This window comes from Vanacampus margaritifer, chromosome 6 (assembly GCF_051991255.1).
Source record: "Vanacampus margaritifer isolate UIUO_Vmar chromosome 6, RoL_Vmar_1.0, whole genome shotgun sequence".
Classification (NCBI taxonomy): Eukaryota; Metazoa; Chordata; class Actinopteri; order Syngnathiformes; family Syngnathidae; genus Vanacampus; species Vanacampus margaritifer.
The window spans coordinates 3803107-3815678 of record NC_135437.1 but is presented as its reverse complement, the minus strand read 5'-3'; the positions used below and the strand labels follow the sequence as shown (position 1 = coordinate 3815678).

At 39.7% G+C, this 12572-nt stretch overlaps 1 protein-coding gene across 4 annotated transcripts in view; it reads right to left on the bottom strand.

Moving 5' to 3' along the window:
- Nucleotides 1-12314, bottom strand: part of LOC144053176 (cyclic nucleotide-gated channel beta-1-like) — a 32984-nt gene extending 20670 nt beyond the window's left edge. For 2 of the 4 annotated variants that reach the window (XM_077567308.1, XM_077567312.1), the window contains exons 1-14: nt 12130-12313; nt 11484-11565; nt 11240-11270; nt 11114-11159; nt 10948-11038; nt 9452-9471; nt 9268-9373; nt 8542-8566; nt 8073-8160; nt 7853-7983; nt 7689-7752; nt 6313-6388; nt 6188-6212; nt 4600-4888 (exon numbers count right to left, since the gene is read on the bottom strand). In XM_077567308.1, coding sequence (XP_077423434.1) covers nt 4600-4888; nt 6188-6212; nt 6313-6388; nt 7689-7752; nt 7853-7983; nt 8073-8160; nt 8542-8566; nt 9268-9373; nt 9452-9471; nt 10948-11038; nt 11114-11159; nt 11240-11270; nt 11484-11564 — 1073 coding nt within the window. In that variant the 5' untranslated portion in view covers nt 11565; nt 12130-12313. Of the gene's footprint in view, nt 1-4599; nt 4889-6187; nt 6213-6312; nt 6389-7688; nt 7753-7852; nt 7984-8072; nt 8161-8541; nt 8567-9267; nt 9374-9451; nt 9472-10947; nt 11039-11113; nt 11160-11239; nt 11271-11483; nt 11566-12129 lie in introns of all 4 variants that reach the window. The other 2 variants (XM_077567309.1, XM_077567311.1) reach the window with 2 other exon arrangements.
- Between the last annotated feature and the right edge of the window lie 258 nt (nt 12315-12572).

Genomic DNA, 12572 nt, shown 5'->3' with positions numbered 1-12572 from the left:
CGAGCTCTGCCGTTCTACGTGCCCCGTGGCGGAGTCCGGACGAACAGAATTCCATGGCGCCGAGTTAATATGGTAAGAGGACTTTTTATCCTTGTTGTTAGATGAATTCTGTTTGTCGTGGACTCTGCGACGGGTTTCGTCGGCAAAATTTGGCTACGTTGTACGTGAGATCTGAGTGAACAGGTATTGTCTTTGTTTAGTGTACGCGTTTGTTTGTTAAGCTCCGTGGTGGTGTGTTGGCCACGCGGTTTTCATTGTTTGTCTTCTGCAGTGTGCGCGACGTGTCAGTCGCGGCTACCTAGGTTTGAGTTTCGTACGTAACGTTACGATGGATTGTGCACGGATAAGTCGACATTTAAACTATACGTACGTGGTGACGGTCTTGTTTTACGGAAGTACCGTGACGGTGGATTCGGCGCTGCTGTGATTGAGACAGCATGAACAGATTGAAGTGAACGGCTATGTTTGTATTAATAGTTTGCTATTTTTGTTGTGTTTAGCCGCTTCGCGAAGTAAACGATAGATCTGGATATAAGTTATTTTTCGACGGAGGCACGGTGTATTTTATTACGTGTGTCCGTGCACTTCGGAGATATTTGTGTTCGTCTGTGGTTATTTTATTTTTTGGAGGAGTAATGAGCAACATTGCGGTGAGGATTTTGGCCTCTTGAATTGGTTCAACAAGTGAGACGTCACTGGATTAATTTGGGAGTTTGTGTTGCGTATGAGTGCTGGGCCCATTTGGTGAGATGAGACTGTGTGAGGTATATGTGGAGCATGTGTGAATTGTGTGTTTTTGGGGGGGTGGTATTTTTTCTTGTTTGTGTGCAGAGAGTTGTGACTGTTTGTGTGACCCTAACAATGGAAAGGTATATTGCGTAATGTCCTGGGGGAGTGTTGAAAAAAAAGGGCAGTTTTTGTGGTTTTTCTCCTCAATGCCTTTATGGAAATGGAGAAGAACAGAAGTTAAGTGAAAGGAAGACTGAGTTTGTTGGAGACAGGTATTTTGTGTCTCCAAAAATAAGGGAGATAAGATAGGTTGTATATGAATGGCATTTTGCAGAAAAGTGGAAAAAGTAGGTTTAAATGAATAAAGGGTGGAAAGTAATTTTTTTCTCTCGCTCCAATTTCTTTGTCCTCAAAAGTGGGGGTGAAATTGGGAGGTGGCAGGAACTCGTTCTGCATATTTTGTTGTGGGGGAGAATTTCTCCTTTGTCTGTGAATTTTTAAAGCCCTTCCCCCCATGCTTGTTTAGAGACAGGCCTGTGGGGGATGGGGGAGTGTGCTATTGTTTTAGGAGGTAGACTGTAATTTTTTTTGTGTGACAAGCAGCAACTGGTTGCAATTTTTTGTGCGTGTGTGAATAGCAGGGGGTCTTCTGATGCTAATCTGTTAGATCAAATTGTTCCTGTTAAGCGAAATGATATAGAGGTTTAGATGATAACTACAGGCCACTATCCGTATTATTTTATTAATCAGGTCTGCTTTTTATAGTTGAATGAGTAATAATTGTTATTTTTTTGAAAAAGGATTTTTATTTTTTATTTTTTCCCCTGCATCTCTCATAACTCATTCGTAGGTGTCAAAATAATTTAACCTTTGTTCTGTCTCTGAGTCCCTTTCCAGAATTTGAAGTCGGCCATTTTGCGTGCAGGTCCTGACACTTGAGAGGACTCCCCATGAGGGCGCCGACTGGGAGCTGTCACATTTTAAGCATAATTTGAGGTAACATGTATTGAAGAAGATGTCTATGGTAGACATATGCGTAAATATAGTAATACTACTTGCTATAGTGTAGTGAACAAATTTAAATAAAACTACAAAATAGATAAAGATAAATAAATTAACAAAAATGAATTACAACAAGCAGATCTCATCTCCCTCTGTCTGTTGCGAGTGTATAATGTTTCAGGCGGGTTTAATCTTTGACGAGAGGTGTTGTTCTTGGGTGACGCTACAATGGACAGCGTTCTCCGATGCTGGATTAACCTGGCTGTTGGGCCACGAATATGGACAGCGTTCTCCTGCTCTGCTTGGTGTAAAGAGTGAACGGCAAGCTGCACAAAGGCCACTTTCGGGGGGGAAAGTGGCCACACAGACTGCGACAAGGATGGTACACTGTATATCCGCTCGCCCTGTGACTGTTCAATGACTCCTATGCATTGTCTGAGCATAATGTCCATCAACTTTTTGAGCAGACATCTCGAATTCTCATCACAGCCGTCTTGATGAAACTGTCAGAGGGTCTCCAGTGAAAGCCAAGGCCCGCTTTGAACTTTGCCCTGCGCAGCTGCTGCCATCTGCTGGACAGGAATGAATATTGACTCCAGTTGTTGACTCAAAGCTCTCGAATCATCTGAGATTAGCTCCTTGGGTCGTATTTTGGTCTGTTTGTGTACATTTGCACTCTGTACTATGTCAGAACGGGAGATGTGATCTATAGCAACGCAGTTTCGGAAATTGAAAACGGCTTATGTGAATAAGGGTAGGATAAAATTTATTTCAATCTTAATTACTCTATTTTCTTGGCAGTGTTATTTAGGTACGTTAGCAATTTAGCATCTGCTAATTCGGCCGCAGCCGCTGCCATTTATGCCGTAGGAAGTCTTATTTATGGTGTTGGTCAGATATTAAATTAAACTGTGTAATATCTGTTAAACCGTAGTAGTACAAATGAATGTGGTAACATTTAGCATCTGCTGATTTAGCCACCATGAACAAAGGGCAACATTGGCTACACATTTGTTCCTCTTTTGGTAGCCTGGAGTATACTGGATCCTTTTTTTTTTGCCTCTTCTCGTTGGGGCAGTTGGTCCACAACAGCTGTCAATCATTGTTAAAGTGTGGCGTTTGCCCTTTACTCAAGCGTTGTATATGCTGCCAAAATAGTTGCGCTAGCGGCCATTTTAGTAAGCGTGATGTCAACGTCAGGATCTCTTTTGGCCAGAATTCCAATTCAAGGGGTCATATGTGATCACTTAAAGAGGATAATGAAAATAGACTTTACAATTGTTTGCATGCAAATAGTTGGCTCTCTGAAATGACCAACCTCCCATTAAATATGAAAACAAACAAGTAAATGCACAAGAGGGAGTGTGGGGGCTCATTAATGCTCATAGATTTTTTTTGAATGGTTGCTTGAGTGGCCACAAGACTGAGTAGGCTCACTTTGTCGCATGTCCTACTCCGCCCCGGTAGTGATGGTAACAAAAGAGTCAAAACCACCACCACCAAACGGATTTGAGCTGGAGTATGACAAGCAGAAAGCAGATGCTTTTGTCCATTGTATATCCTGGTCAAAATGTCTGATACCACAGAACTGTTTTAAACTGTGGGAAAAAAATGTATGTCTGTTAAATTCATGTTCATAATGGACCCAGATTCTTCACTTTGGACGTAGTACTGCACTTTAAAAACTAGGGATGTTTAATACCACTTGTTTTCCAGACCGATACTTGTATGAGTACTCTATTCTTGAGTAGTCATCATTTCCTCCAAAAAGCAATGACAGAAAATTCCAAAGAAAGACATATACATCCCAATATAGCATTTTTCCTTAAAAGTACACAAAATGAATGCCAATTTTCTATTCTTCTTATTTCTAACATCTAGTTCCTGATCATAAAACAGCCACAAGAGGCCGTCACAAGTACTGATACCTTGAAATAAGGACAGGTATCAGCCCGATACCGATAACTTGCCCATCCCTAATAAAAAACATAATAAATAATGCAACATGATTGTCAAATATAAGAATTTTAACGTCACACAACCAACATTTCCGTTACAATGATTATGTTGTATAAGCCTACTCTTATTCCACAAATATCACATTTGTGGAATAAGAATTACATTTGTGGAATAAGAATTATGAAGCAAAATTCACCCGTTTTTATGTATCTCAGGGGCGGATATTTTTCTACTTGCTGCTGACTGAAAATGACATCACAGTTGCTCATGGCTCAGGCAACGACCAAGCACATCTCAGCTGAGCCGTGATTGCTTACGACCTGAGCCCTGAGCAACTGTGATGTCATTTTCAGTCAACACAAAATGGCAAAAGGGCCCAGAGAAGAATAAAAACAGGTAGATTTTATGCATGTTCCACCATTAATCAGAATGCCATGTTTAGACTACGTAGAACAATTTAAGAAAATGTTAGGGTTGACTTCCCCATTAAAGGGTCTTAAAATTCTACGGAAACTTACGTCTTTATGTGAGGTCAATACATTTTGTTTTTTTTCTCAAATAAAAAAAAGGAAATGTAGATATTAAAATACATCTATTAAATGCCACTTCGAAAAGTACAAGGTCAAGCGGTAATGTTTTGTCACAGTTTGTTTATGATCAGGATTAAAAAAATGTTTTGTTTTTTTTTTAAACACAGCGGACATCACATATAGCATATGGCTCACCCTTAAAACAAACAATCAAAAAGTCAGATTTGTCTGAAGTCTGCTTTCTACTTTTCTATTCTATTTATATTTTTACAATTATTTTAACCGCCACTTGTAGAATTGACCAAATAAATTAGATCACACGAATTTCAAATTGCAAGTCTGAAAAACAAATGTAAAAATGACCATTTTGAGAACGTACCGTTCCTCCATGGTGGCTAAAGCCACACCCTCGGCCTCCCGCCTGATGCTTTCAACGAGCGGTGTCCAGCGGCCTGTCTGGGTCTCCGCATCCTCCCGAAGAATTTGAGCCAAAGCCGGATGGGATGATTGTGGTACTTGGCTTGTCTCAGCACACCTGTGGAGGTGCATGGAAGAACTGGACCGTCTCCTCTGTGCCACGGTCTGCTGCGTGTGAGCTGACGTGTCGTGACCCTCGTTGTCTGAATCCACGTCTTCTAACACCATGTCAGGATTGAGTTTGGTAGAGGCTAAGAAACGACGGCAGGTCATTTTGTGCGGAAAGAAAACAGTGGAAAATGAACTATTTACACAAAACGAGAAAAGTCACACAGTGAGTTTTTATTCATCTCAGAATTTTTTAATGACAGCTTGTTGTTTTGATTTGAGAATGAAAGGATAATTCACATCCCATCGAACACCGCGACATAGTACATCCACATGTCACATTTCACAGTTCAAGGCCAAAGAAAAATAAGTGCATCAAAATAGGCCTTATTCAGTATTTTGTTACATTTCACTTCTTTGTATAAATTACCAGACTGTCTAATGGAACTCGGCTAGCATTGAATAACACTCAACAACAATCTCTCTCAATATTGAGTATAAATAGGGGTTCATTATGTAACATGGTTTAGATAAAAATACTTTTCATGTAGTCCAACAAGTAACACTATAAAATATATGCATATAGCTGCCATTTAATCTAGCATGAATCCATTTTATTATTTTGTCAGAAATGTGGGAAATGTACTTATGTAATTATACTTTGTGTGACATCTTTTTTCATCATCTATTTCTCCTTTAGTTGACACTTAGAGGCATGAATGTGACAAGTATATATCGACTAAAGTACATAAAAGAAAACGAGAAATAAAATTCTACAGAACGTCCATCCATATTCTGTCCCACTCATGCTCTCAAAGGTCGCTGGTGAGATGAAGCTAACCTCAACTGACTTTGAGCAAGAGGCACCCTGAACCAATTGCCAGCCAATTGCAGAGCACATATGGACAAACAAACACTCACATTCGCACCTAAGGACAATTTTGAGTATTCAATTAACCCAAGAAACATGATTTTGGAATGTGAGAGGAAATGGGCGTGAATGAAAAAGAAAATATAACTTTCAACAAATGCTACACATTAATATTGAACTGTATTGAGTACAGTATGGTGAGTTGAAGATTCTTGCAGCTGCCTTGCCTTGTGTGTATCATTGTGTGCGTATTAAGAAGCTGCAGTAGTGCCACAAATCTTAATGCAAAGAGCTGATAAGCGTTTCTATATACTATATGCGTGAGAACGGTAGCGCCCCTCAGCCGTCTCCTCCTGCTGTTCAAGGGGCTCGCAGCGCCTTCCCCCCTGAAACAGAAGGAGAAGAGGTACTGAGTTAGGCTCCTAACGTCCTTACTGTGGAAAAAAAGAAAGAAAAAAAATACAACTACTTGGCTGTCCTGAACTGTGAATTGTGACATTTGAGGAAATCACTGAGCTATCAAAATGAATTGATTGTCTGGTATTGAGTACAAGTCTAAAGAGAGACTCACCTTTCTTTAGAACATCTGCCGTGGGCTGTGAGCAGAGCACAAAATGTTCAATTCAGTGCGCAGAGAAGGAAGGAAAAGATGCAAGATTGTAGGTCAACATGAAAAATAAAAAGGCCAGAACTTACCTCAGTGTCATTTTGCAGTGGAAGAACAGGCTGAGGGAGCTTCAAGCCAAGCCCTGACACGAACCAGCCAACCACCCTGAGAAGAAACGCTCTAATTAACCACTCCTTTTTAATTCCGATCTTTTACTTTGGATATCAAAAGTTACGTACCACTAATAAAATGCCAGGAATGCTAAATCATTCCAGTGTGCACAACCTTTTATTACTGCGAAGTGGCAGTGTTCAGAATTAACCAATCATAGTAAACTGGTGGAATGGGAGTCAGCACAGACCTGCCGCCAGTTAAATAATAATAAATGAATTTTCAGATGCTGTAGACTTTTTGCTTCCTGGCAAAACCTGAATGTTCTGTGATAACACTTGACTGATATTTGGAACAGTTCATAATTCCCCCCCAACTTGCAACAAGCCACAGTTCCAGCTAGGAAAAAAACCAAAAACAGCCATATGTATGATGTGGCCACCACTATGCTTCACTGTTTGTATGGTGTTCTTTTTGAGATGAGCAATGCCGTGTTTGTGAACTATGGAATTATAGCCAAAAACTTTCATTGGGCAATTTTGCTATAATGCAGTCCAATAAAATGTACGAAAACAAAATGTGTAAAGTTATATGCAGTTTAATATAAAATACATAAATCTTAAAATTACAGTGTGTAAAAAAAACAACAATGTATGTAAAGTAGAAAAAAAATGAAATTATTTGAGTAAATAAATACAAAAAAAAGTATGTCAAAGTAAAAACATTATATAAAGTTTGAAATGAAGAATGTGGAGAAGAATGCAAAGTATAATATGTTGAATCAAAGTATGTAAAAACAAAAAAGTATGTAAAGTAGAGGGCAGCACGGTGGCTGACTGGTTAGCACGTCCGCCTCCCAGTGCAGAGGACGTGAGATCGAGTCCGGGCTTCGGCCTTCCTGGGTGGAGTTTGCATGTTCTCCCCGTGCTTGCGTGGGTTTTCACCGGGTACTCCGGTTTCCTCCCACATTCCAAAAACATGCATGGCAGGTTAATTGAACTCTCCAAATTGTCCCTAGGTGTGAATGTGAGTGTGGTTGTTCGTCTCTGTGTGCCCTGCGATTGGCTGGCAACCAGTTCAGGGTGTACCCCGCCTACTGCCCGAAGCCAGCTGGGATAGGCTCCAGCACCCCCGCGACCCTAGTGAGGAAAAGCGGCCAAGAAAATGGATGGATGGATGTAAAGTAGAAAAAGTGTGTGATGTTGAAAATGAATTTTGAAAAAAACAAGGAATGCAAAAACAAAGGATGTATGATAAGGAGAAAGTGAGGACTTGAAGCAGAAAAAAATATGAAAGGATGTAAAAGACAAACTGAATACATGCAGTGAGACAAATCAAAAGGAGGTCAACCTACGCTGAGGCCTTGCTATCAGTGTCCAGTGAGATTCCACTGAGAGATTCAGGAGGTGGAGAAAGAACTGCAGAACAAATGACATGAAATGAGAAAAAGCATGTGCGTGACAAAATGATAAAGTGGCTTGTGATGTTCAAATAGGTTCAAGATGTGAGTCTTCCCACCAAGGAACGTAAAGTATGTACTTTTGTCCAAAGATGAGCGGGGAGTCTTTTTGGGTTTGGGCTCAATGGGCACGGAATTGGCAGGGATTAGAATCGGTTGAGGGATCTTCTGCTTTATCCACGTCACCACGCTGCAGCCGATAAAGACGGAGTCACATGACATGATCCGTTTTTGCTGTGACGGTGTCAAAATGTACAACAAGAGCTGAAAAACACTCACTTTGGGGGGAATACGGACTGACTTTCCTCCTCTGCCTCGTCTTCTGATACCATTTCCACCACTGGGATGTGTGGGAGCGGGTCATAATCTGGACATATGGACACTGGAGAATTACTTTTAGGCCAATTTTATTCATATAGCACACCCATACACAAGGCAAAGGAAAGGAACGAAAGGAAGAAAGAAACTAATAGTGAAATAGATGTTTTAAATGTTAGAAAGATCTTAATCAAATGTATGGTAGAGAGAGAAAAAACATTTATAGTTGGGGCTGACTGGGAGGGGGGGTGTTATTCATATATCAGCAGAGTGTCAGCTCAGTTTTTTTTTATTTTGTTTTGACTGAGTTTGTACATAAATTGAAACATGTTATAATCTAACACTAGCCTATAGCAATCTAGCTATAAAGTCAGAATTACAGTACCTATTATCTACAGTATCTATCACACTGATAAAAGACAAAATTTACCTGGCATTGTTGTAACTTCATACACCTGTAACACACAAACACAAAAAAACAGCCTCATGTGTTAAACCTAATGTTTTAATCATAAAATCTTAAAATCACTCGCACAGTCAATAGTTCAGTTGGGATAGCGTCAATGCCACTGTTAGCATTCAGAGATACTGTATGTGCTTGTACAAACTTGCTTTGTACCTGCTGTAAAATAATACAAAAATGCTTAGACAATTTTAAAATACAGATTATTTTTGTTACTGTACAATAACCTTACTGTTGTCAAAGTCTTAACGGACTTTTTGTTTGTCTGTTGTTGTAAATGTATCCTTTCAAAGGGAGAAGGCCTCTGTAGTTAGACCAAAAAGGACAACACATACTGTACATCTTGCAGACAAACAAATCTTGAGAGATTGATTTAAATAGGTTAATTGCCTAATTGGGTAAAACCCCTCTAAGCTCCTTGAACCCACCATTTATGCATTATTGCATTTGTGTTGCAGGACAGAACAATCCACTGTAGAGTTTGAAATCCCCCCAAAATATTTAGAGTGTATTTAAAAAAGAAAAAGATACAGCTTCATTGGCTGCTCTTATTTTAGTTTTTTCTTTTGTTTATTATACTGTATATTCTGTCATTGTTTTTGAATTTACATATACTTAACATGATTAGATAGCTGTTTTTGGAAGCCTGTGAGACATCATTAGTTGTTTGAGTTTGAGAGAACAACAACAAACCTCCGTGTGCTCCTCTTGGTTGCAATCGTTGACTTCTCTGTACTTGTCGTCAGGTTGTGGCAGCACCTTGGTCAGACTATGAGTGACCCATCCTATCACTCCGGACCTGGGAAACATCCAGCATCAAGCCATTCACCTTCTAACACCAACCACACAATGTGAACTTTGCTAGTAAAAACTTTACCTTTCTCCATCCACAACAGACTGCCAGTGAGGAAAAAGAAATTATTAGGCAGAAAAGCTCAAGGTTTTTGATGAAACAGATTTGTGTATGTAATGCCTATGGCCCATTTGTCAGTAATATTTTAGTCTTCATAAGCTTTTTAACCAGGACCTCTGAATGCTCACGAGAATTTAGCAGTTAGTAAAGCACTTTGGGCCAAGTGATGATTTTTGAACAGATATGTTCAGTTCAGTTTGTTCGACCCTGTAATAACTTGTTCTCTAATGGGTAGGGATAGGTGAGTACCGATACCAGGTATCAATATCAGTTCTGATATCAGCTTTATTTTAAGGTACTGATATTCGCAACGGTGGCCAATACCACTATCGGACACCCTCTTGTGACATTTTTACGATCAGGAACTAGAAATTAGAAGAAAGGAAAATGTACATGAATTTTGTTCAATTTAAACTCATTTATTCCTATAGCCAATTTTCACTCGCTAACGGCTGTTTTACTGGATTTTGACCAATTTTGCAGGGCCCATATAATATTGTGTTCTATTGCTATAAAAACATGGAACCTATCAAGAGAAAGATTACAGTCTATTTTTTCATCAGGAAAAAAAAGAATATAATCTGTTTCCGTTTTGCAGCAATTAGCATTAGAATAAATCAAGTTTCATCATTATTCACAAATCTGTTTTGAACTGTGGAGAAATCAGCTTGTTTTCAACATGGCCCTGTTTCATCCCTGTTAGCCGTTTTTGTAATTACTACAATTTTTTGACCCGTTCTCTGCAGTTTAGAGGCTGCATCAAAGCCTTCTCTCTGCTCTAGCATAAAAAAATAAATAAATGTATAAATACATCTTTGGGACACTTAAAACATTTCAAATAGAACGTATTTATACGTTTTGGAGAGCAAATGAGTTAAGGAAAAATGCTATATAATGTATATGTGTGTACTTTAAAAAAAAAATCTGTCATTATTTTGGGGGAAATTTTATGTATCAAAAGTGATAATGGTATTGGTATTGTTTGTGTGTATTCAAGAGTTGAGTACCCGTACTGGTATCGGTCTGAAAATAAAAAAGTGCTATCAAACATCCCTTTTGCCTACTAATGATGAGTGCCACTCTACTTTTTTTCATGAAATTTATGAGAATGTAAATTAAACCACCTAATCTCACCTATTTTTATTTTTTTTTAATTGATGAAAAGTAGTCCAGTTTAGACACATTGTGGCATCAGGGGTTACCAACTCCGGTCCTTGATAGCACCTATACAGCATGTTTTGGATGCTTCCCTCTTCCGACATACCAGTTTCATATTATGAGCTCATCAGCAAGCTCTGCAGGAGCCTGATAATGATCCTGATCATTGAATCAGGTGTGTTGGAGTAGGGAAACCTCGAAAACATGCAGGACCGGACTATGACACCTGTGAACATTACAACTGCAAAATTCATCAGGTTCTGGTCATTGTTTTGCTTCATAGGATTATTTGAATAGCTCACCTTGCTGTCGAGGTGAGGGGAGCCAGCGGGCTGAGGCAGGGTGCTTGCAAAGCCATTGGACAGCCAACCTAAGACTCCCGCCTGCGACTGACTGTGGAGCAGGGGTACACTGTATATATGCTCACACACATTAATAACCCATAAGCACAGGAAAAAAAGAGTTTACCTGTCCTCTGAAGCATCACCTGTATTCTTCAGTGGAGGACTCTTGGCTGTGTTGGATAACTGGTATTAGAATAATCATAACCCACAGAAAGCAATTAAACACGATGGTTCATGTAATAATCCTCACCATCTCTGCTTTTGGAGCCTTCCTGTTTAATCTGAGACACAAAGAGAAGTGTTTAGAGTATCTAATATGCGTATTTGTAAGGGTTCAAGTTTGATGCATATATTCAACAGAGAAGCTGGTTATTTAATGTATTCAAGTGTTCAGACCATGACAGTTGTGTTTTGCTAGTCAACCTTGTTTTACGCTAACCAATCAACGGGAAAATCGTGACGTCATCAAAGGTCAAGTGTATGTGTGCGTTTACCCCAGCAGGATTCTTGATATCTGCATCGGTTTGAGGAGATCCAGGGGGATGGGGCACCACTTTCACCACCCAGTTGAACATCCTATTGAAACGCAGGCGCGTGCGCGCACACACACACACACACACACACACACACACACACACACACACACACACACACACAAGACCTTTGTCAAGATTGAATGTGATTGATAATGATGATAATTCACCTGACTGGGAGAGAACCCTTCGGTGCAGCTAAGGAGATCTGATGAAGCACGTTTTGAATCCAAGGTTTGCCCTCAAATTTACGTTAATATTTTTTTTATAGCATTCAAATCATATATATTAAATAAATGCATCATATATCGGCGGTGAAGTGGTAAAAACAAGAGAGCATCGTGTCTTCCATGCAAGTAAAGAAGAGCAGCAATTTTCTTTCAAGAAGTTAAATTGTTTCGATGGAAGGAAATCGCTCGCAAACGTAGAGGAAGGAGCGAGGTTCAACGTTGGGGATTTGCACTTGAGCAAAGTATTATGTCCATTTACAATTGATCCGCATGCTAGGATAATCCACTTCAGAAACAGGCAACCTGGTAACATGTGCACTAAATATTATAATATTCAATAACATCAACACCACAAAGTAAACATAGTAGTTTCCTACCTGAGGGTCTACAAGTGGTCCAGCATGCCCCTGGTGTCGACGAGATCCACAATGCGACACAGCTCAACAGGGATTTTCCACAGCGGCTGCCCGAACCCTAACTGGATTAAGGAGCACCACCTGAAGGTTAAGGCCCAATCTCGGACTGGCAGCCAGATTGAGGATGAGTAAAGTGTGACGAGGACGTCATCCCTTCTAAGCAATGCAAACTGTTGCTACCTCCAGCAGGGAAGCTGCTGCTGTAGATGTGGGTGTCCAATTGACTCTTTACCTGTCCTACATCATACAAACTTGTTTGGATTAGATCGTTTTATGTGGAAAATACCTGACATATTGTAATGTTGATAACATTTTATTGTACACCTTACTGGGTGTATGCATGATTCATGTATTTTTAGGCACTATATAGAGTACCTGGCCAATACATGACCAGTACTTGTTGA